The following is a 25084-nucleotide window of genomic DNA, read 5'->3' on the forward strand; positions in this document are numbered from 1 at the left end:
ATAGTATTTCAAAGGAGATTACTCTGAACTTATGTTTTATTTATATTAGACAATCTATTGATATTCAAGTGCCATCATTAAGGACTCAATGGTCATACACTGCCCATGCTGACTTCACAGTCTTCAACTCTGAACTGATTTTGGAGCCATGGTTTACCAATGTAAAGTTACCAATATAAACACATCAGGATCTAGTTTTATATGAAAGAATATGGTTTCAACAAATGTTAACTGTATGCACAAAGTCAAGGAAAAATTTAACATCTTCATCTTTAAATACAACTGTTTGGAAGCTTGAGTGACGAGGCAAATAGAAATGAAGCAGGTGTGTAGACGGTGAGTAGGCTGAGGAATGTGGATCTCTGTGGAGGAATACAGAACACGCATGTAACGCTCGTCTGTGGTGGAAGAAGAGGAGGACCAATGCGCAGCGTGGTAAGTGTTCATAGCTTTTAATGACGTACTAGAACACTGAACAAAACAATAAATGACAAACGAACAGTCCTGTAAGGTGAATGACAAAAACACTAAACAGGAAATAAATCACACACAACTCAAAGGTGAAACCAGGCTACCTAAATATTGTTCTCAATCAGGGACAACGATTGACAGCTGCCTCTGGTTGAGAACCATACCAGGCCAAACACCGAAATCCCAAATCATAGAAAAAGGAACATAGACAACCCACCCAACTCACGCCCTGACCATACTAAAACAAAGACATAACAAAATAACTAAGGTCAGAACGTGACAATGCAGTGGTTGTAAGGCAAAGACTTCCTTCACAGTTAGATGGGTTAGCTGCTGTGAGAATTTGGGTTCTATCGCTCAAAGTTGTGATATTCAAACGTTGCAATTTCCAGGATGACCACTAAAACTGGTACTTCTAAAAAACTAAAAGAAAGCATGTTGTAAGCAAGCAAAACACAAATTCAATTTTAACCTTGTATTCTAAAATAAGTGATCAGTGAACCACATAATTAATCAAAGCAGAATTAGTGTCCTAAAAATACAGTAATGTGGAAGTATTTTCATGTCAACATTATCAAAAGGACATTTTGACAATAAAGCCATACAACTTGTATATGTTCTTATATGAAGAAATGAATTATACCTATTATATACACCATATCAACCTTAAAATATTTGAAAAGAAATGTGTGATATATTTTGTTCGTATCGCCCAGCCCAACTCAACCCAGGTGTCAGAACAGCCTTTGCTTTGGCTATCCAGCCTTCGCCCTCCTATCCAGCACGTGTTTGGCATCGACTAAATATATTTTGAGCACAACAGCATTTAGGTTTTGTCCCACTTTGATCTATGGTGCTTAAATAAATTCAGTAGTTCTTAACCTGCTACTGCCTCCTCCACTCTACATCAGTGACAGAATGACCGACCCAAGAAAACAGGAAGCAGCAGGACATTCCGCTGTAGGAGCGAAGCTCCGCCACCACGACTCGTGCCTGGAACGCCTCGGGACTGCCATGGACGAAGTGCTCCGGGCCGTACGCCAACTGCAGGCTACACCATCTTTCCAGCTCCCCGCGGTCGTTTCAGCCACCCCACCACCATCTACATCACCCTGGCCGATCAACAATGTCCACCTGCCCCTCCAGGAGCGGTTTGAAGGCATCCCAGCTCGTTGTATGGGGTTTTGTCCTGCAGTGTGATCTCCACCTTGCCCGTCATGCCTGGACGGCCTCTGAGAAGGACAAGGTGGCCTTTGTAATCTCGGTGCTGACAGGCCGGGATCTGGAGTGGGCGCACACCATCTGGGAGAGGGACGGGCCAGAAGTGCAGTCCTATGACAGCTTCACACAACTCTGCCGTGCCATCTTCGACCAACCTACAGAGGGCCGAGTTGGAGGTGAGCATCTCCTCTGTCTACGCCAGGGGTCTAGGACAGCGTTGGAGTACGCTCTGGATTTCCGAGCGGTGGCTGCGTCCACTGGCTGGGACGACCAGGTCTTGTTGTCCGCAGCGGACTACAGGCGGATGTCCAGACCGAGCTGGCCTGTCGCAATGAGGACCAGCTCATTGCCATGGCCATCCGCTTGAATAATCTCCTGCTTGCCTGTCGTCACCCATCTCGGGGGTTCGGGTCTGTCCGAGGAACCTCCAGCGAGACTGAGCCCATGAAGGTGGCACGACCTTCCCCCTGAGGAACGTCAACGCCGCCATCAACAGGGTCTCTGCTCCGACTGCGGGGAGTCGGACCACCCCTGGAACACCTATCCCAGAACGAGAACCAGGCGAGTAAGTGACAGGCCGAGGAGCGCTCCTGCACCTTCCCAGGTTGGCATGGATGTGCCTTACTCCTCTCTGTCCACCCAGCCCGTCCTCCTCCCTGTCACCTTCCCTAACTATGTAACAAGAATATTTAGACTTAGAGATGCCACCCGTTAGATAAAATACCGAACGGTTCCGTATTTCACTAAAATAATAAACGTTTTGTTTTCGAAATGATAGTTTCCGGATTCGACCATATTAATGACCAAAGGCTCGTATTTCTGTGTTTTATTATGTTATAATTAAGTCTATGATTTGATAGAGTAGTCTCACTAAGCAATGGTAGGCAGCAGCAGGCTCGTAAGCATTCATTGAAACAGCACTTTCGTGCGTTTTGCCAGCAGCTCTTCGCAAGCACAACGCTGTTTATGACTTCAAGCCTAATGGCTGGTGTAACTGATGTGAAATGGCTAGCTAGTTAGCTGGGTGTGCCCTAATAGCGTTTCAAACGTCACTCGCTCTGAGACTTGGAGTAGTTATTCCACTTGCTCTGCAAGGGCCGCGGCTTTAGTGGAGCAATGGGTAAAACTGCTTCGAGTGTAGCTGTTGTCATTGTGTTCCTGGTTTGAGCCCAGTTAGGGGCGAGGAGGCTCATGTATGCTGACACGGTCACCAGTTGTACGGTGTTTCTCTGACACATTGGTGTGGCTGGCTCCCGGGTTAAGCGTGCATTGTGTCAAGAAGCAGTGCGGCTTGGCGGGGTTGTGTTTTTATAATAATAAAGAAAATAAAAAATAAAAATTATAATAATACTTTGGCAGTAGGCTTCATGTTCCAACTCATTCTATGTGCGTATATATATTTTTTAGCTCAAGAGGTATGCTTAGGTATGCATAAAAATATACATATTTTTGTGCATACTGTAGAATTAAACATGTTTTGAATGTGCCCCCTCAGATATGTGCCCCCTAAGACATTTGGGGTGCATGATGCCGCTGAACCTTTGTATTGTTAACACAAGCTCACTCACCCAAGACACAGTGAAGACTACTTTTTGACAAGGGAATTTTCACAGTGTATGATTATGTATTTGGCTCTGGTACGAGACTTTATGTGACAGGTAAGAGATCCATTCCTCGGATTTTCGGCAGAAATAAACTAAGCAGTAGTCATTAATAATTAATAATTATTCTATGTCTAATCAGTCCAAAAATAATTGACAAAACTTCCTGCAGTATTGCTCCAAATATGCACGCACTATTTACGATCATCCCAAGTTTTAAAAAATCTCAATTTTTTTTTATTTGAACGTTTGTTATTAGCCTGTATAATTGATTATTCAGATTTTCAAGGAAGCCATACACACAATTTGCAATATATTGCGTGTCCTTAATCTTATACACTCTCAGTTAAACGTGTGATATAAATGTAAAGTAGTCTGATTTAGGGCAAGAATGTCGAATTGTTTACTGAGCTAAGAATCTTAATATTTTAAATAATATTGAACGTTATAATTTACTTTATATTGAAATTATATATTCCAATAAAGGATAGTTGTTATGACAAAAAAAGACGAGTTGTTACGTGGAAATTAATGATGTATGTAATTAATTGTTTACTTGAATATAGGCAGTAAAGATGGATATAAAACAAATGGTGTGGGACATTGCGATTAATCTTGACACCATAATACATCTGAAGTCTGAAAACGTGTGTGTGACGGTCCTTTCAAGAAGACTGTAAATGTTATTTTTTCTCTTGAAAATCAGACAATCACGTTCGTAAACCCAAAGTGACCGTCTACCCAGCGTCCAACCCTGAGTCGAATGGGAAGATCACCCTGCTATGTCTGGCTAGAGACATGTTTCCAGACTTGGTCAAGATCTCATGGGAGATGGAGGATGAATGCGGCCAAACAGTGGAGGTGTCCAAAGCAGAGACGGAACAGCTGGAGCAGAGGGAGGAAGGGCGGACGACCAGTATGATCATCATTGATAAAGAGAATGCGTACAGGAACAAATACATCTGTTCTGTGGAGCATGAATGGGGCGCTCAAGATGTTGACATGCTAAAAGGTAAAGCCAGTCATCGAAATAGTTTTACATTCGTGTGTAATCTTTATGTATATGTATTCATGTAATATATTTATATGAGTCGGCTATCATGTAGTGCACATATGTCAGAGTCAAGGCCCGCGGGCCACATCCGGCCCGCAAGAAGGTTTTTAACGGCCCCTGGGATGATCTTGATTTATTATTAGAACCGGCCCGCAGCAAGCCGGCAGCCCGCAGATCTTTTACACGCACCAATACTACATTTCCCACAATGCAAAGGTGACGCACCGAGCAGTAGGCTGCTTCATTTCAATATTTATTGGCACAGCAGTCGTCAGCATCACAGTAAAATTAACTTTCAGATACCCATCAAAAATGGCAAAACGGAAGGTGGATACTGAGAACCGGGGGTTTCAAACAAGGTGGGAGTCGGAGTATATGTTCACGAAGGTAGCTGGAAAACCTGTGTGTCTTCTGTGTGGAGAAAGTGTGGCGGTACTGAAAGAGTATAATCTGAGACGACATTATGAAACGAAACACGCGGACAAAAACAAGAATATGGACATGGAACAAAGGCTACAAAAGGCAGAGGAATTAAAACGAGGCCTCAAATCTCGACAGGCTCTGTTCAAAAAAGCCAAATCACAAGGCCAGGCTGCTGTCAAGGCCAGTTTTATTTTGGCAGAAGAGATCGCTAAATCAGCCCGGCCATTTACGGAGGGGGATTTCATCAAAAACTGCATGATTAAAGTTTGTGACGAAGTTTGCCCAGAAAAAAGGCAACTCTTTTTAAATGTGAGTCTGAGCAGAAACACCATTGCCGAGAGAGTAGACCAGTTGTCCATCAATCTAAAAGAGCAGCTTGTGAAAAAGGGAAAAGATTTTATTGCATATTCCTTGGCTGTGGATGAGAGCACCGACATTTCTGACATTGCCCAGTTGTCAATTTTCATCCGCGGAGTGGACTCCAACCTAAGCGTGACAGAGGAGTTTTTGGCTTTACGTCCTATGCATGGCACAACTACGGGGCATGATTTGTATGAAGAGGTGTCAAGATGTGTAAATGAGATGGAGCTGCCTTGGGAAAAACTCGTGGGTTTGACAACCGACGGAGCACCTGCGATGTGTGGACACAGGAGCGGACTGGTGGCGAAGATACGGGAAAAGATGCAAGAGGAAAACGCGACAGGTGAGCTGACAGCTTATCATTGTATCATACACCAGGAAGCGTTGTGCGGTAAAGCCTTGAAAATGGAGCATGTAATGAGCATCATCACGCGCACAGTTAACTTTATCAGAGCCAAAGGTTTGAATCACCGCCAGTTCAAGGCATTTCTGACGGAGTTAGAAACGGAGCATGGTGATTTGCCTTATCACACAGAGGTGCGATGGCTAAGCCAGGGAAAGGTGCTTCAAAGATGTTTCGAGCTTCGTGAGGAGATTTGTCTGTTCTTGGACAGCAAAGGGAAAGACACAACACAACTCCGAGACGAAATGTTTCTGTGTGAAATGGCTTTTCTGTGTGACATTACGAGTCATCTGAATGCAATAAACTTGCAGCTGCAGGGTCGGGATCGTGTCATCTCTGATATGTACAGTACAGTGAAGGCATTTAAAACCAAACTGACTCTGTGGGAGACGCAGATGCGGAAAGAAAATTTGAGCCACTTTCCCAGCTGCCAGACCATGAAAGAGAAGCTCTCTACCAGTGCGTTCCCGAGCACACAGTTGGCTGATAAAATAGGTATGCTTGCCGCTGACTTTCGACGCCGATTTGCTGACTTTGAAGCACAAAAAAGCAGGTTGGAACTGCTCGGTAACCCATTTGCTGTTGACGTGGAAAGCTCACCACCAAACCTCCAAATGGAGTTGATTGACCTCCAATGCAATGATGCACTGAGGGCAAAATATGCGGCAGTGGGTGCTGCGGAGTTCGCCCGTTTCCTCCCCGGCACAATGCCCCAGCTGCGCATCCAGGCTGCTCAAACGTTGTCTATGTTTGGCAGCACATACCTGTGTGAACAACTGTTTTCTTTGATGAACCTGAACAAAACATCACACAGAAGTCGACTTACTGCTGAACACCTCCACTCAATTCTGAGGATTTCTTCAGCTCAGAGCCTTACCCCGAACATTGATGAACTTGTGGAAAAGATGGGACACCACCAAGTATCACCCTCAACCTCAAACAAGTGAACATTACTGTGCAATCACATATTTAGAGTTTTTACTCAGTTCAAGTTTAAAAGTTAAAATTTAATATTTGTTTTCACTGCATGTTACTTCTCCTTAAACAAAGTGTTGTTTTTGATTAATAGATTTTTGCACTTTATTTTTTTGTATTTCAATCCAATTATATTTTAAAAATATTTCAGTTGAGTGGATGATAGAAAATTGCTATTATTGTTTTTTCTTTGAAGTAAATTTAGCCCACTTTTGCTAAAATAGAAAATATAGTCTACTGATGGTGCCTTGAATACCGGTTTCTTTCATTTAATGTTCATGTTATGGGGATATTTATATAAAGGAAATTTGTCTTTTGTGTCTGTTGAAAATTAAAGATTACTGACAGAGCCATAAGAAAATATTGCTTTATTTATCTGATCATATTGTAATATATTTGTTAGGTTTTCAGTAGGTTCAATTAGGTTCACTAGACTATATGCCTCATTTAAAAAAATTTCAATGAACATTCGAACAGTCCGGCCCTCGTCTTGTAGCTGATTTTTTTATTTGGCCCTCCGTCCATTTGACTTTGACACCCCTGATGTAGTGCATACCTTTCAGTGCCAGGCATCCCTCAGTCGTGGTCGCAATTTACTGTTGAGAGTTAGAATAGTAGAATACGCAAGGTGTAAATTCGAAATAAGCATGTGCATCAGCAGTTTCTCTTGTTTTGTCAGTCACTGACAGTAATTTAATTGGCCATGTCAGCTAACCATTTTTGGATTGGTAAATTATACCCTTTACAGACAGACTTTACCTTGCCTGTAAAACAACAAATCAGGAAATGCTTTTTAGAGACCAATTCATACAGTCCTATTTTTACCACATTCTGGGATAAGCCTTTTATATCTCTCAGCAAGTTTAGGAGTGGGACTAGATCTGTGCAGATGTGCGTGGACATCAATCTTCATAACATACACTAACACAAAGAAATCCATCATTAATTCGTTTTAGGTAGGTCCTAAGAAACATAAGACTAATAAAAAAATAATCTCAAAATAATATGATGGCATATTTAGAGTTTAATTTGGCTACTGGTGTGTGCAGCCTATATGCGCTGTCATATACAGTAGCTTGCGAAAGTATTCGGCCCCCTTGAACTTTGCGACCTTTTGCCACATTTCAGGCTTCAAACATAAACTGTATTTTTTTGTGAAGAATCAACAACAAGTGGGACACAATCATGAAGTGGAACGACATTTATTGGATATTTCAAACTTTTTTAACAAATCAAAAACTGAAAAATTGGGCATGCAAAATTATTCAGCCCCCATAAGTTAATACTTTGTAGCGCCACCTTTTGCTGCGATTACAGCTGTAAGTCGCTTGGGGTATGTCTCTATCAGTTTTGCATATCGAGAGACTGACATTTTTTCCCATTCCTCCTTGCAAAACAGCTCGAGCTCAGTGAGGTTGGATGGAGAGCATTTGTGAACAGCAGTTTTCAGTTCTTTCCACAGATTCTCGATTGGATTCAGGTCTGGACTTTGACTTGGCCATTCTAACACCTGGATATGTTTATTTTTGAACCATTCCATTGTAGATTTTGCTTTATGTTTTGGATCATTGTCTTGTTGGAAGACAAATATCCATCCCAGTCTCAGGTCTTTTGCAGACTCCATCCGGTTTTCTTCCAGAATGGTCCTGTATTTGGCTCCATCCATCTTCCCATCAATTTTAACCATCTTCCCTGTCCCTGCTGAAGAAAAGCAGGCTCAAACCATTATGCTGCCACCACCATGTTTGACAGTCAGGATGGTGTGTTCAGGGTGATGAGCTGTGTTGCTTTTACACCAAACATAACGTTTTGCATTGTTGCCAAAAAGTTCAATTTTGGTTTCATCTGACCAGAGCACCTTCTTCCACATGTTTGGTGTGTCTCCAAGGTGGCTTGTGGCAAACTTTAAACAACACTTTTTATGTATATCTTTAAGAAATGGCTTTCTTCTTGCCACTCTTCCATAAAGGCCAGATTTGTGCAATATACGACTGATTGTTGTCCTATGGACAGAGTCTCCCAACTCAGCTGTAGATCTCTGCAGTTCATCCAGAGTGATCATGGGCCTCTTGGCTGCATCTCTGATCAGTCTTCTCCTTGTATGAGCTGAAAGTTTAGAGGGACGGCCAGGTCTTAGTAGATTTGCAGTGGTCTGATACTCCTTCCATTTCAATATTATCGCTTGCACAGTGCTCCTTGGGATGTTTAAAGCTTGGGAAATCTTTTTGTATCCAAATCCAGCTTTAAACTTCTTCACAACAGTATCTCGGACCTGCCTAGTGTGTTCCTTGTTCTTCATGATGCTCTCTGCGCTTTTAACGGACCTCTGAGACTATCACAGTGCAGGTGCATTTATACGGAGACTTGATTACACACAGGTGGATTGTATTTATCATCATTAGTCATTTAGGTCAACATTGGATCATTCAGAGATCCTCACTGAACTTTTGGAGAGAGTTTGCTGCACTGAAAGTAAAGGGGCTGAATAATTTTGCACGCCCAATTTTTCAGTTTTTGATTTGTTAAAAAAGTTTGAAATATCCAATAAATGTCGTTCCACTTCATGATTGTGTCCCACTTGTTGTTGATTCTTCACAAAAAAAATACAGTTTTATATCTTTATGTTTGAAGCCTGAAATGTGGCAAAAGGTCGCAAAGTTCAAGGGGGCTGAAGACTTTCGCAAGGCACTGTATAAAAGTCATATTTTGAAGGCAAGCCCATGCTATTTTTTAATCCTCCTTTCATCTCTTTCCTACCCTTACTCCGCTTTGTTAGGGAGCACTTAACATAGGCTACATTATTGCATGCTAAATGTTTCTGAACAGTGTTAGATGAGCATGTGAATAGATGAGCTACACCACCTCCGCTTAGGCCTATACCTAAATATCACCATGGTATTGCATCATTTATACCATGGTATAGATCTGAACAATGGTTTTAGCTTTGAAGTGTGATGGTACTGCATTATACAATCTACCATGGTAACACACAATTATGATAAATGGTGCCAAAAAATATCATATGGTACCATATTTATTAAGTGAAAAATGTATTTTATCTCAATGAGAAAAACCTGTATAAATAAAGGATGCATAAACATTTTAAAACGTGTGTATGTTACCATAGCACAGTGGCAGTATAATGCATTAAATAAATAAACACCACAAGGTCAAAAGAGGTTGCTTGGTATTATATTGATTAATTTATATACCAGTATGGGCAAGTTTCTCATCAAATCAGAGGCAGGCTGCTATTGTTGGTCCTAGTTTGTCTGTAACATCAATGAAAAAGGGGTAATACATTCTGTATTAATAGTACCGTTTTTATTTCAGGTTGGCAACACAGGGAACCAAAACATGAGCAAAAAACGGTACGATTTATAAAGAAACTTTAAGTAGCTTAATCTTTGGCATTTTGTAATAATTTAGAGTATTTATAGTTAAGGGGTGTTGTGGTTGTTTCGCCCCGCAGAGGGAGCCGCTCGCTCTGGTGGTTGCTTCACGCGCACTCACTCTACAGTGGCTCTTGCGCTAGCATCCTAGTAGTCAGTAAGTCAGTTACAGTGTTGCCATGTTCTCGGTACCCGCAAATTGAGCTACTTTGCAAACAATTTCCCATTTGCCGGTTCTTGGCCTATTTCTAAGTTGCGCCGCGGCATTTCTCTTGTTAAAACATATTGTAACGACCCTGGGTTTATAAGCGCGGATATCGCTTGAGCATGCTTTTGGGGTACAGTCGATAGCGCGCTGTGCTTGGGGACAGAAGGTTGAGGGTTCGAGACCTGCTCCCTGCCTGTTTCATTACAATATATATCACTGTGACCTGCTGCTTACTGCCAGGCCGTGAGGCCATGTGTGTTGAGAGAGCACTACAGTTGTAGGGCTGAGTCATGGAGGTGGTTTAAACTGAATTATTATGTTGACTGCTTATTAAAGAAAACGGTATCAAGCTAAGTGCTTTAGGCATACTCATGTCTTGGGTCTCGGGGGCTGCCCGAGTGTAAATTTGAAATGGAAGTTCTGGAACTCCATCCCGTGGTTATTTTTATGGGGAAAAGTCTTCAATGAAACTGACATTAGGCTAAATGTGAAGAATTATACATTTGCCTCTGTTGGCCATCAAGTAGGCTACCATTTGATAGAATACATATTGTAATGAAACAGCAGGGAGCAGGTCTCGGCGCGCTATCGACAGTGCCCCAAAAGCATGCTCCTGCAGGCAGAGACGATTTCCGCACTTATAAACCCAGGGTAGTTACACTACTCCCTCCTTTCAAAGAGTGCGTCCTCGCGCTAGCTTCGCGCTACGTCTTATAGGAACGCGCTCACCGGCCATGCACACGCACTGTCGTGGATGCAAGGTCCGATCACTTCTGACACGCGCAATCGACTGTGCTGCAAAAGCATGCTAGTGCGGCAGATTCGTTACACTATGTTGAAATGACAATATCACTGGAATCATTGCAAATAAATTCATGCTACTTGTGTAGCCTACCTGGAGCTGGTAAATCAATTTAATAAATAGCCTATGACTTCAGTTTGTTGTTGTAGCCTTGTGTTATTTTGAACGCATTAGATTGACGGTAACAGTAGTCAGATTAGGCTACAGGTAAAACAAATTCAAAAATAAATAAACACTGACTGTTGTTGACAAGCATATTCAGTTCATATACATATTATTCATATTTAATTCAGTGATTGAAATTATGACCCCATCCTTAGTAGTTTATTCTAGCATGCTACTGGAAAACACAAGCACTTCTTATTATGAAATCGCCTTCCTATTCATTAATAAATTAGTCTGTTAATTTGAACTAAGCAAGCTGCTAAATTGTTCAGTTTACATCTTGCCTACATCTTGTCTAGATTACTGTAGACTATCTGAAAAGAGATGTAGGCCTATCAGTAGTCTATGCCTATTGAAATGACAAGTCAATCTCGCAAATGGGCCATTTATAACGGTTTGTAGTCTTAACATATGGCACATAATAACAGCACCATTGCCATTTTTTATGTTCATCCAAATGTTTCTTGCTCAGAGACTGAGATCCTCTGTCCAACTTTCATCACTCAAACTCTTCTGTCAGATTTATCTCTAAACCTGGTTCAGCCCTGAATGCTGATTTGTCATATACCACAAGTATGACCAAACATTGCTTTTTACTGTTCCAATTACATTTATAACCAGTTGAAAATAGCAATAAGCCACACTGGGGTTTTTTGGAATATGAACAATATACCACGGATAATGGCTGTATCCAGGCAGTCCTCATTGTTTCATGGTTAAGAACATTCCTTAGCCGTGGTATATTGGCCATATACCATACCCAGATCCTTATGACGTAATAAATGAATTTGAATATGTGGCAAGAGAAAATATAATTTGCCTTAATCAAACTCGGCAGAAAATGTTCTGTCAATAAATGTCGATTTAACTCGTTTGACTGCTATGACTAAGCAATGTCATAGCTTGCAATAATTATTATTTTGAGGAAACACGAAATTTGCTTCTAACATTACTATGATATTCCTTATTAATTGGCTCAATAACGTTACGGAAAATGGGATTATTGTATAGATATCGCAACTCCTCTCTTGTTGTGAAAGAAAAATGGGGATAGTTTTCAGGCCTTTTCGTAGGTTTTGGGTGGTCATTGTGCTAGACATTTTTGATTGACCTGGCAACCCTGATCAGTTGAATCATTCAATTTGAATGAGAGAGCCAAGCCAACTGAAAACTAGATAAACTAAATATTTTAAATGTTATCATCATGGTGAACGAGTTATAACGCATAGGACATGAAACACCAAGTTAAGCAGAGTGTAATGATAATATTCGTTTTTAGCAAAAAAAATTTATACGTTTAATTGATCTATAAGAGACCATTAGCATACTAATGCAAGCTAATGTCGGCTAAATGTAGCTCCTGTCAAGCTAGCCTATCGTAATCATGATGACAGGACCACACAGTGTAAACAAAGGGAAACATTGTAACTTGCTATTTTTAGGGATATGTTGAGAATGACATTTAATATGGCTGCAATCCCACTATCGGGATAAGTGTCATCAACAACTGCTGAATAGCATAGCGCTGCATACAATAAATATTACTATAAATATTTCTATTCATGAAATCACAAGTGCAATAAAGGAAAACACAGTTTAGCCTTTCGTTAATCCACCTGTTGTGACAGATTTTGAAATGATGCTTTACAGCGAAAGCAATCCAAGCATTTGTGTAAGTTTATCGATCGCAGGATAAAACAAGTGATAATGCCCGAGACGCCGGTGTTTGTTGGATATATTGGCAGGGGTGTTGTTATGCCCGAGAGGAAGTCGACGGCTGGCAAACAGTGCCAGTACATCCTCCAAACACCAGCTTCGAGGGCATTATCATTTTTATAGGTTACCAACATATTCAAATAATGATTGATATACTTTCACTAAAAATGATATTTTGATGAGTTTATTAATACTATTTCATCCTTCCACAAGAAATAGTCCCGACACAAATCGAGGGTTGCTACTCAAGCCGGCTGGTCTTTCATTCTATTGGTTCTGTTGCTAGAGACACGACCCAACCTAGTCGTTCAGTCTTTTTGTACTCTATCTAAGGACGCAACCCAGTCGTTTGTTCTAAATGTTCCATTGCCATCCAGGCTGTCAACGTTCTTATCCCTTGCTTGCTAGCTAGCCAACTATGGCTAACTTCCAGTCATGTCAAAAAGTGCAGCCAGAATAACAGCAAAGTAGCAGCATTTGCATTTGTTTAATCTTTTTTCTAGTGACATTTATTTGGATCATCCATAACAATGATCTAATGACGCACGATTTCGCCTGACATAGAAAATATGCTCACTCATCAGGACACTGTTGTTCAGAGGAGCTAGCCAACAACACAGCTACAGTAATACAATCACTTAAAACTGAAGATGGAAAGACTGCAAACTTAGTGCGTTTCATTTGTCTTTTCATCAATTGACATTTTTTTGTATAATCCATAAAAATTATGCCAGCTGATTCATGATTTCGACTGGCTGAGAATCACTGCCTGCCTGCCTGTCGGTCTTGTCCGGACTCCGGACACGTTCATTACTGTGGGACATCAGGAGATCGAATTTTAATATTGAAACAATGTGGCAAATGCCGGAGAAACAGACACAACGGTTTATACAAATCTCCGCTGTTGCAAACTAAATGTTAGTCTAAAAGAAATGTTACATCATGTCTAGATGCTATTTATTGTGGAAATCAAGTAAATAACTTCCCTGCCTGGGCTGATGAGACCCACCCGTTGTATAAGACGAAAATGTATCTAAGAGATACTTGTGGTGTCGAGTATGGACTATCATTAAATGTGAAGACTAATTTATATAAAATAATTTTTCTTTGTTTAATTATTACGTGAATAAATTAATCAAGGAAGGTGGGGCACCACGTAAAATTTTGCCGTAAAGCCTTTTTGAAATCTGACACAGCGGCTGGATAAACAAGAAGTTAATAACCTCTTGCGACGAGCAAACCCGTATCCGGGAGCATAATCATAGCCTCAAAGGCATTAGCATAACGCAACTTTTCCTATTCATGAAAATCGCAAATGAAATGAAATGAATATATTCAAACACAAGCTTAGCCTTTTGTTAACAACAATGTCATCTCATATTTTCAAAATATGCCCTACAGCCAACGCTAGACAAGCATTTGTGTAAGTTTATCATGGCATAATGCTATGCTAGGCTCTGCTGGCAGCAGGCAACATTTTCACAAAAATAAGAAAAGCAACCAAATTAAATCATTTACCTTTGAAGAACTTCAGATGCTTTCACTCAGGAGACTTCCAGTTAGATAGCAAATGTTCCTTTTTTCCAAAAATGCGAAAAAGCTCCGGTTTCTTCATCATGTTTGGCTGAGAAATCGACCGAAAAATGCTTCAACTATAACGCCAAACTTTTTTCAAAATTTGCTCCATAATATCGACAGAAACACTGCAAACGTTGTTTAGGATCTATCCTCAAGGTGTTTTAACATATATATTCGATAATATATCCGTCGAGGCAATTGGTTTCTCATAAGAAGCGATTGGAAAAATGGCTACCTCAGTATTTTACGCAAGATTTTCTCCGGGAGACACCATGTGACCACTCGCTAAATATGGTCCCTTACAGCTATTGTCCATTGGAAATGCCTAAAAAGACGTCACAATGCTGTAGACACCTTGGGGAATGCGTGGAAAACGTAAGCTCATTCGTAGCTCATTCACAGCCATATAAGGAGTCATTGGCATGAGGCGATTTTAAAAAATGCGGCACTTCCTGGTTGGATTTTTATCTGGGTTTCGCCTGTAACATCAGTTCTGTGGCACTCACAGACAATATCTTTGCAGTTTTGGAAACGTCAGAGTGTCTTCTTTCCAAAGCTGTCAATTATATGCATAGTCGAGCATCTTTTCGTGACAAAATATCTTGTTTAAAACGGGAACGTTTTTCATCCAAAATGAAATACTGCCCCCAGAGTTTCAAGAGGCTTTACCTGCCCGTAAGAAGTTAAATATTTATTTACTAACTAACTAAGTAACCACAAAAATACATCAAACATACAGTAGATATTGGTTACTAGCAATGATACAAAGAAAACGTCCCTAGTAGATGAAGCCAATATGACGGCTTGATAGACAAAGGAAAGGGGTGGGGACTGAGAGAGCGGAAAAGACTAAATGGAATCACTACACACAGTGGATAATTATACTAATTGAAATGCTAATCCTTTGCACATGAACTCATTCAAGAATAATTGCAATATATATATTTACGCCCATATGTCGTTTTTGTCTCACCGTTGAAAACACTTGCTCGTCCTGTAGAGTTCATCAGAGTCTCTGGTTAAGTTCCCCAGAAGTTACAATGGCTTTCGTGGTTGTAGGTGGATAGAATGGCTACTTCAGAGTACCATTCAGAAATGTTCTCATAGAATAGATGCTTTGGCGGGTGTCAGTATTCTCGTACTAGGTTTACGTCATTTATAGCTGCAGACTACTAATTTGTGTCATCTAGAATTTGCTCCTTCTTCTGCAGTGATCGATAGCCTCAGATTTGAAAAATGTCTAGCCCTGTAGCCAAAACTACAGGTGTATGGTCTCTGTGGCCTATAGAATTGTAGCCATTCCAACGTGGGGAGTCTGGCCCAGTGATCTCTGACTTCTTAACCATTTGAGATGTCCGGCTTACCGTGGATCCCTTTGGCATGAAATGTAAATTTCGTCACGGGTGGTTTTATGGAGTAGAAAAGGGCTGTTCCATAACGCCGACATAATGTCTACGCTCACATGGGCATGGCCACGTGTTAATCTTTAAATGAAAATCCATAGTCATTTAGAAGGAAAACATCACATTACATTTTTCCACAAATAGTTTCATATTTAATCACATACGTTTCACAATATCTAGACGTAAACTTGACAGCTGGGAAATGTACACTTTATTCAGAGATACTGTATGTGTTTCCTGTTCTTCATGAGATCACCAAATGAAACACACTCGACTTGAATGTCCCTTAAGTGTCCACGGACCATTCCCACATTCTCCAAAGTATAAATAATATTTAGTTCTCCCATTTTGGGGATTAAGAGTTTTGAACTAAGAGAAGCTCTTTGTTCTGGTAGACTCTCTCCCTCAATACTACATGGCAGTTTCAACCAGGTATTTATGACTTGTTGTGGAGAGAGAGAGAGGGGGGGGGGGAGGCTATGATCCTCCCCCCAGGTCACATCATGACAGTCCCCCTCTGGTGGGTTGAATCTTGTGATTATCCTGCATGTTGCAAACCAACATAAAAACAAAGACCACATGATGTCCTGGTTGTGGATCATTGTTGCAGTCCCCCTCTGGTGGTTGTCCTTGTTAAGCTCTCTAAAAGCGGAGCAGTCCACCACAAGAATAGGCAGTGGATGTCCGGTTGGTGATTGCAGTTGCGGTTCCCCTCTAGCGGTTTACCTTGGTAGGTTTCCTGGAAGCTGCAAAGTACCACAGGAATGGCCAAGGGATGTCCGGTTGGTGATCGCCGTTGCAGTCTCCCTCTGGTGGTCAACCCGGGTAGGATTTCTGCAAATGGAACAGGCCGACACAAGGATGGGAAGTGGATGGCTGGATTGGGATCGCTGTTTCGGACCCATTGTCTGGTCGTCCAGACTGGAAGATCTGGGCAGTAACTTAGCCTGTCTAGGAATGGCGTTCCGCTAGCAGAACCCCACCTCAACATTCCACTGAAAAGGCAGTGCGCGAAATTCAAAAATATTTTTTATAAATATGTAACTTTCACACATTAACATGTCCAAAACAGAAAATGAAAGATAAACATCTTGTTAATCTTCCTATGTTGTCCGATTTCAAAAATGATTTACAGGGAAAGCACCACATATGATTATGTTAGCTTATAGTCAAGTCACGAAAACACACACAGCCATTTTCCAGCGAAAGAGAGGAGTCACAAAATGCAGAAATATAGATAAAATTAAATCAATAACCTTTGATGATCTTCATCAGTTGACACTTATATGACATCATGTTACACAATACATGTATGTTTTGTTCGATAATGTGCATATTTATATCCCAAAATCTCAGTTTACATTGGCGCGTTACGTGCAGTAATATTTTGATTCCAAAATTTCCAGTGATTTTCCCAGAAATACTCATAATAAACATTGATAAAAGATGCAAGTGTTATTCACAGAATTAAAGATAGACTGATCCTCTATGCAACCGCTGTGCCAGATTTTAAAAAAACTTTACGGAAAAAGCAAGATCTGAGAATGGCGCTAAGTACCTGCGTCAACGTTAGTTCGAAAAAACACTATAAATATTAACTTAGCTTTGATAATCTTCATCAGAAGGCAGTCCCAGGAATCCCAGTTCGACAATAAATGACTGATTTGTTCCATAAAGTTCCATAAAGCCCATCATCAGCCCACCTGTTGTTAGCTGTTCAGTCCAGTAATCCACCATAATGGAGGCGCGACCATTTCCTCCATGACAAAAACTCAAAAAATTCCGTTACAGGTTGTAGAAACAAGTCAAAACATGTCTGCAATCAATCTTGAGGATGTTTTTAACAAATATCATCAATAAGGTTCCAACCGGAGAATTTCATTGTCTGAATATATGCCCTGGAATGAGAGGACACTCTCTCGTGAGCACGCTTCATGATTTCGATGCGCACTGACTGACCACTCATTCAAATAGCTATTATGAGCCCGTCCTTTATAGTACAATCTTACAACTAGGATGGAAAGATGGTGACATCTCGTGGAATCCCTAGGAAGTGCATACAAATTCATATCTACCTGGGATTTAAATTGGCACCGTTTTGAAATTCGACTTCTCACTTCCTGTTTGGATTTCTTCTCAGGTTCTTGATTGCAACATGAGTTCTGTTATACTCACATATATCATTCACACAGTTTTAGAAACTTCAGAGTGTTTTCTATCCAATAATAATAATACTATGCATATATTAGCATCTGGGACAGAGTAGGAGGCGGTTCAGTTTGGGCACGCAATTCATCAAAAAGTGACATATGCTTCCACTTGACCTAACAGGTTTTAAGCAGACGCACACACACTCACAGAATATATAATTCAATTTCTTCCCAAATGAGTGGCGTTGTGGCACTAAGTGATGGTTGTATGGGGCTTTCATTATGGCTCTATCACTTCCTAAGTGTCAAAGGAACTGAAACGAAAAGTAATGAAAGCATGAACAAAAGATAATCAGATTTTGTATATCACACCAAAATCATCTAATTGAACTGTATTCTATATACGTCCAAGGTCCTGGCAAAGTGACCATATCATGGCATTGTCTAATGTCATATCTAGGGTTCCTAATTTGCGGTGTGTTGCTTAGGGCACTATTCCAAGTTGATAACTATATGATTAGTCTACAGCTTGAAGGCACCAGCTTTGGCCAGTCTACAGGGATCACCTATGGACCTCTGTGGAGAAACTGGTAGTTCGGTAGCTGTAGAGTCGAAAAGGCGTAAGAGTAAATGTTCAACTTTACTAAGGCTGGTATTTCGTTCGACCCCTTAAATAATCCGAGCATAAATCCTCATTAAATGTTCCGTTGTTCGCGTGCTTATATGCGTACATAATTACACATGCCAAGGGAAAGAACCAAATGTCCTGGTAGGTTGCAACCTGTTCAGATTGATTCTGACATCATCAGATGATTTCCAGGTTAATGCCTGGAGGTCAGTAATAATTGATGTTGACCTCAAGACGTGTTAAGGGGACCTAAAGTAGTTTTACTACACGTTAATGTGTCTTACACCATTGTAGCGGTGATAGGTATGAAGGAGTCTATTTCATAGCTATGTTATCCACGGAGGAGCTAACCTCATGATGGAAGTACTCTCTAAGCACTGAACCAGTCATACGCGGTGTGATCGTGGTTCATGACTTCTAATATCTTTCCTCCTGAATGGAGGGTTCTATTTATTAGTGACATGTGTGTTGACCATCAGAATAATGTTCTGGAGATTCCCTTACACATATTGCAATCTGAGTGACTACTAACTCCTCTGTCACTATTATCAATAACAATTTGACTTGTGAGGTCTCTAATCCTCTTACTGATTGTTGCTGGACTGACTGTGGTAGCATTGGTACTGGTACTCAAAGGGAACAGTTATCCTACTGATTTATTCTGAAATATTATCCCACCGGAACACATGATTAGAGCATTTTACTATTTGTATTGTAGTTGAACTTACACATGGCAAGGCACGATTATTTTTTCCATTTGTTTTGGAGGTGGAAGACCACTGTACTTCTTTTACGACCAGTGTGGTACACCTCAGTAATATCTTAGCTAAGATTATCCCCTTCTATGGGCCTGTCTGCTCCTCACTGTTCTCATAAGGGAGTTTACAACTAGATTTGTTTTCTGCTCTGGCGGCCTCGTACGGTGTTGTACGTAGTCTCGATTAACCTATCAAAATGTTCTCTCTTTCTAGAGAACATTGGTCTAGGTTTTGATTGTCCTTTAACCCTTTGTTACCCTTGTGCTCTGACACTTTTTGTGGGTTGAGTGCAGGAACGTAGCGAACAGGTCGATTGAAGAGCGTTAGTCATTTCGATGGCGATGTACTTTACAGTTATTTCGACCATAGAGGTTATTGTATTCGTGGTTTCATGGTAGAAACCGATGTTGCGCGTCATCTCTTAACGCTCCAATACCTGATAATGCACCCTCCAACTGGAGTGAGTGCTCCTGGTCAAACTTCAAAACCGAGTTGTCAAAGCTCTTAGCGTTGCGAGCTTTTGATGCCTCAAAAGCTGTGCTTGCAAGCTCTCTGAGTTGTAAGATAGGCAAGCCAATGTGGGCTGTAGGGCCCAAGAAGTTAATGGTGGGATACATGTTCGACAGAAACATTTGTTTGAATGGTAAAAGCTCTTCCATTCCTCTTTCAGTGAGTAGGCCAAAGTAAGCTGAACAAAGCATATGATAGTAAGCATGTGGGTGTTCATTCCGAGCTTGTTTGTCAGTGTTAGCCAGTGAGCTATCGTGTTTGTGAGTTTGTGGAAATGTGAAAGGAATGTAGGAGAATATAACACAATAGATCTGGTAAAAGATAACACAAAGAAAAAAACAACCGTTTTTTCATATTTTTTTTGTACCATCATCTTTGAAATGCAAGAGAAAGGCAATAATGTATTATTCCAGCACCAGATGCAATTTAGATTTTGGCCACTAGATGGCATCAATGTGTGTGCAAAGTTTTAGACTAATCCAATGAACCATTGTATTTCTGTTAAAAATTTGGTATCAAGACTGCCCAAATATGCCTAATTTGTTTATTAATAACTTTTCATGTTCAAAATTGTACACTCTCCTTAAACACTACCATGCTATTCTTTCACTGTAATAGCTACTGTAAATTGAACAGTGCAGTTAGATTAACAAGAACTTAAGCTTCCTACCAATATCAGATATGTCTATTTCCTGGGAAATGTCCTTGTTACTTACAACCTCATGCTTAATTGTATTAGCCTATGTTAGCATAACCGTCCCGTTGAACGGGACACCGATCCCGAAGAAGTTCTGATCGTCTTTGGTCTGCAGCCTTTTTGAGTAGAACATTGTTACTTTGAGTATCGTTCCACAAAACTGCATGCATGAAATCAAGCTGCTCGCTCCAGTTTGTAGATAACTCGTCAGATTTATCTAGTTTGGCTTGGACATCGTCGTATTTAGTTTTGGCTAAATCGAGTTGTTCCTGTAGAAGGCGATTTTGTTCCTTTAGAAGATGATTTTGTTGAAGAGTTTCTGCTCTTTCGTCTTCATAAGGTTTTGCAATTACATTTAATTGTTACGTTTTCAAACGCAGTTCCATAGCTAGCTAAATGTATCCCTTTTCTGCATTTATCATCAGTTTCCCGGTTCTCTCCACCTGTCCCTTTATGTCTACCATTTCCTGCTCGTGCTTCAGCTGTGCACTGCGGTATTGGACCGATGCCAATCTCGGATGGCAAGACATCCGGGCTAAACTGGAGAGAACCTTTACAAGGCCTGTGCCCGAAGGTTGATTTTGAAGAGCGTTTGTCGCGATTTCTACTGTTTCTCCGCTAATGGCAAAGTTAGGGTTGGTATCGCTGCTAAGGTCAGAGATCAATCATCTTGTGGGTGAGGGTTCACTAATTAGCGGGGAGTGGGGACCACTCGCTCTGATAGCTTGCACATTTTAGCTAAAACATTTTAAAGGAGAAAAAATAATAATAATAAAGTTCCTATCTTTCCAAAGTTTGGTTTTGGAAAACGTTGGAAGCTTCAAAGACAATTTTATTCTATTTATAGATGTTAATGAACCATCAGTACTGTATCAGTAATGTGGGAGTTGGACATGAATGAATTTGCAAAAGCATATTGATTTGGTTAATCAATGATAATGATTAATTATAACTTTATAGACAACTAGGAATTCAACTTTAATTAACCTGAGAAGTTGGTTCATCTAGGTTATTATGGGAATGTTTAAAATGTCAAATTTTAAATGAAAGAACCTGCAAATTTGACTTATTAATCCATGTTAAAAACTCTTAAGGATCTGCCCCCTTTTTGTATTTTTTTTGTGCCTAAAATGACATACCCAAATCTAACTGCCTGTAGCCCAGAAGAAAGGATATGCATACTCTTGGTACCATTTGAAAGGAAACACTTTGAAGTTTGTGATAATTTGAAAGGAATGTAGGAGAATATAATACAAAGAAAAAAACAACAGTTTTTTTGTATTTTTTTTAACATCATCTTGGCAAGAGAAAAGCCAAAATGTATTATTCCAGCCCAGCTGCAATTTAGATTTTGGCCACTAGATGAAATCAGTGTATGTGCAAAGTTTTAGACTGATCCAATGAACCATTGCATTTCTCTTCAAAATGTTGTATCAAGACTGCCCAAATGTGCCTAATTTGTTTATTAATAACTTTTCCTGTTCAAAATTGTGCACTCTCCTCAAACAATATCATGGTTTTATTTCATTGTAATAGCTATTGTAAATTGGACAGCGCAATTAGATTAGCAACAATTTAAGCTTTCTGCCAATATCAGATATGTCTATGTCCTGGGAAATGTTCTTGTTAGTTACAACCTCATGCTAATCGCATTAGCCTTCTATTGGTTTTGGAATCAATCCTCTATTGTGCACTCCAATATGTCAGACAAGCTTTTAAGTTATGTACCCAGTAGGTCCCTTTGTAGTCACTGGCTTTTTATTTATCCCAAAGCCAAAGACAAGGAGGTATGGAGAGGCAGTCTTTAGTTACTATGCCCCCAGCCGTTGGAATAAGAGAACCTGAGGCCATTGCAAGAGAACCTGAGGGGGGCTGAAACTCTGGACATATTTAAAATACATTTTAAAACACACCTTTTTAGCTTTGATGGTGCTTTTTTATTCGTACAGTTTTTATTGTTATTGTTTTATTTTTTTCCTCTTGTGTTTGTTGTGTAGTAAATATTTCAGTTTTTATTTTCATTGTTTGTATTCGTTTTTTCCTGTGAAGCACATTGTGTTGCATTCCATGTCTGAAATGTGCTGTATAAATAAAGCCTTATTTGAAGAAGATGACGGCAAACAAAAAGTTACAGAAAACAAGACTTTATTCAAATAAATTCACTGGTTAAAATCTCTGCCAATATATTATTTTATTTTCCCCAGATCGCTTCTTCTTCATGTGCAGTCTGAACCTGGCCTCTCTGGTTTATACAGTGATGATAGTGAAGAGCATGGTGTACTGCTGTGGGCTTTCTCTCCTGCTGCACCACAGGAACATGGGGAAGTGGACACAACACATGTAGAAAGGATACCCCCCAGTATGAATAAAGATGTTGTAGGCTGGGAATAACATGGATTTTACATCCTATTGAGGTCTAACATTCATTTGTAGGCCAATTTTCTTATTTTTCAAAACTGTATATTTAAGATGCTAAAATATTTTGAGCCATAGATTTCATGTCTTCCCATAACTTCAACTGCCAATTACGACATTAATTGCAGAACATTTAATGTAAATTGTGTTTCCCTGCTGAAAATGAAAATGAAGCCTAATATTACACTTTTTATGATTGTGGGTGCTACCCACTGCAGACACTTGAATAAAGGTTAAGTTAAGGTTGTGTGAAAAATAAAATCTTGAAGGTAGATCCTTACGATTTAAATGTAGACTATTTTATGAAAGTTGCCCTTGAGTATCTGTCAAAGCTTAAATCACTTTTTACAAAATCTGTATTTGATTTATACAAAAATATGAACCTAAGTATTATATTTACCGATACGTTATTAAATATGTAGGGCCATGATATCTAAAAGTCCTATGTAACATTATCCAATATAATATTTAGTAACTTGTCGTGTGTAATGAAGTGTTTTTCGCCCCAATAAATGTGTTTGTTTTCTAACATATTTCATATCATAATTCAATTATTTTGTTAATGAACAGGAGTAACAGAAAATACATATTTTATATTTTCTTTGAAGAACAAAAATATGTGCTTATTGAGCAGACAAATTGGTCTATGAGTGAATTTATTAATTGTTTTTTTTTTTTACATTGATGGTGTTTACATTGATAGGTTTGTATGAAGAGTGACATTTTCCTTGCTTAACACATTTATCATGTCCTTTCAGATGGGGAAGGGTTTAATAATCACTGCATGAAAGAAATGTTACAACAAACATGGCTCTGCAAAGTATTCTACATACTGTATTGGGCTGTTTTGTAAGATGAAATTGTCACCATAACAGAAAAAATAAAGGTTACTTAAACCCCCCCCCCCCCAAAATTGTATTTATTTTCTAAAAGATTATCTATTCTTATTTGTGAAAAGTGTTTTATTGAATCTCTTTGAAGCAGAGACAATAAGCTCATATTTTTTTTTCAATCTTTTTGCTTCTATCTGCGTGTTAAGATGCAGATGTTGAGCCTAGACTCAATACTGGTGGGAAAATGTGGTCAATATATTTATTTGGTTTTCTAATAAGGTGGAAACAAGATATAGCTGCATAACCACAGCTAGATCGTGTGATGAGTTGTTGGTTATTCATTTTTACATTTAGCGGAGGGTAATTCTTATTCAGAGTGACTAAAACCAATAACAAACTCCTAAAAAGCTACGCAGTACTGCTTCGTTGCAGTGGCGGTGCTATCTTGTATTGTTCCCTGGGCAATTGTATTGCTCCCCCAATGTAATTCTTGAACAAATGTGGTGTTGTGTTGCAACATGCACACAGGCTTGCGACTGTGAAAAAGTACTTGATGCCTTGAACGGTATACCTTATTTTACTGTATTGAATAAGATAATACCCCCTTTAGTGGATTCAATCTGATTCTCTTTGTATTGACAGTTTGTTAGCTACATGAAGCAGAATGTTTTCCCAGACATCAACACTTGCTAATGCCGACGATGGTTGAATTACTGATTATAGTGTAAACATGCTCTGACCATCTTCAATTCAACATCTGATGCCAAAGTCGTCCGTTGTGGCTCAGATAGTTGTGGGTTCGATTCCCACGGGTGACCAGTACGAAAATCTTTTCACTCACTCACTACTGTAAGTCTGTCACGGCAGATTTCCTCCTCTTCCTCTGAAGAGGTGTAACAAGGATTGGAACAATATGCGGCATGGTAAGTGTCGATGATTTTTAATGTGAAAAACTGAACATGAACACATATGCAAAATAACAACATGAACTCGCAACAAAACAGTCCCGTGTGGCACAAAGACAGACACAGGAAACAATCACCAACAAAATACCCAAAGAATATGGCTGCCTAAATATGGTTCCCAATCAGAGACAACGATAGACAGCTGCCTCTAATTGAGAACCAATCTAGACAACCATAGACATACAATTTACCTAGACAGGTCTTGCCCCATAAACATACAAACCCCTAGACAAGCCAACACATAAATCACCCATGTCACACCCTGGCCTAACCAAAATAATAAAGAAAACAAAGATAACTAAGGCCAGGGAGTGACAAAGTCGCTCTGGATAAGCTGCAAATTACTCAAATATGCT

At 39.9% G+C, this 25084-nt stretch overlaps 1 protein-coding gene across 1 annotated transcript; it reads left to right on the forward strand.

Annotated features, from left to right (window-relative positions):
* Positions 1–1389: 1389 nt before the first annotated feature.
* Positions 1390–23837, forward strand: LOC110535027 (uncharacterized). Its single transcript, XM_090189054.1, has 5 exons — positions 1390–1506; positions 1667–1868; positions 2189–2257; positions 4000–4305; positions 22720–23837. Exons 1-5 carry the CDS (start codon positions 1390–1392, stop codon positions 22857–22859), a joined length of 834 nt encoding a protein of 277 aa, XP_090045180.1. The 3' UTR covers positions 22860–23837.
* The last annotated feature ends 1247 nt before the right edge of the window (positions 23838–25084 follow it).

Source organism: Oncorhynchus mykiss, chromosome 11 (assembly GCF_057628025.1).
Source record: "Oncorhynchus mykiss isolate SJ-2025 chromosome 11, ASM5762802v1, whole genome shotgun sequence".
Taxonomy (NCBI): Eukaryota; Metazoa; Chordata; class Actinopteri; order Salmoniformes; family Salmonidae; genus Oncorhynchus; species Oncorhynchus mykiss.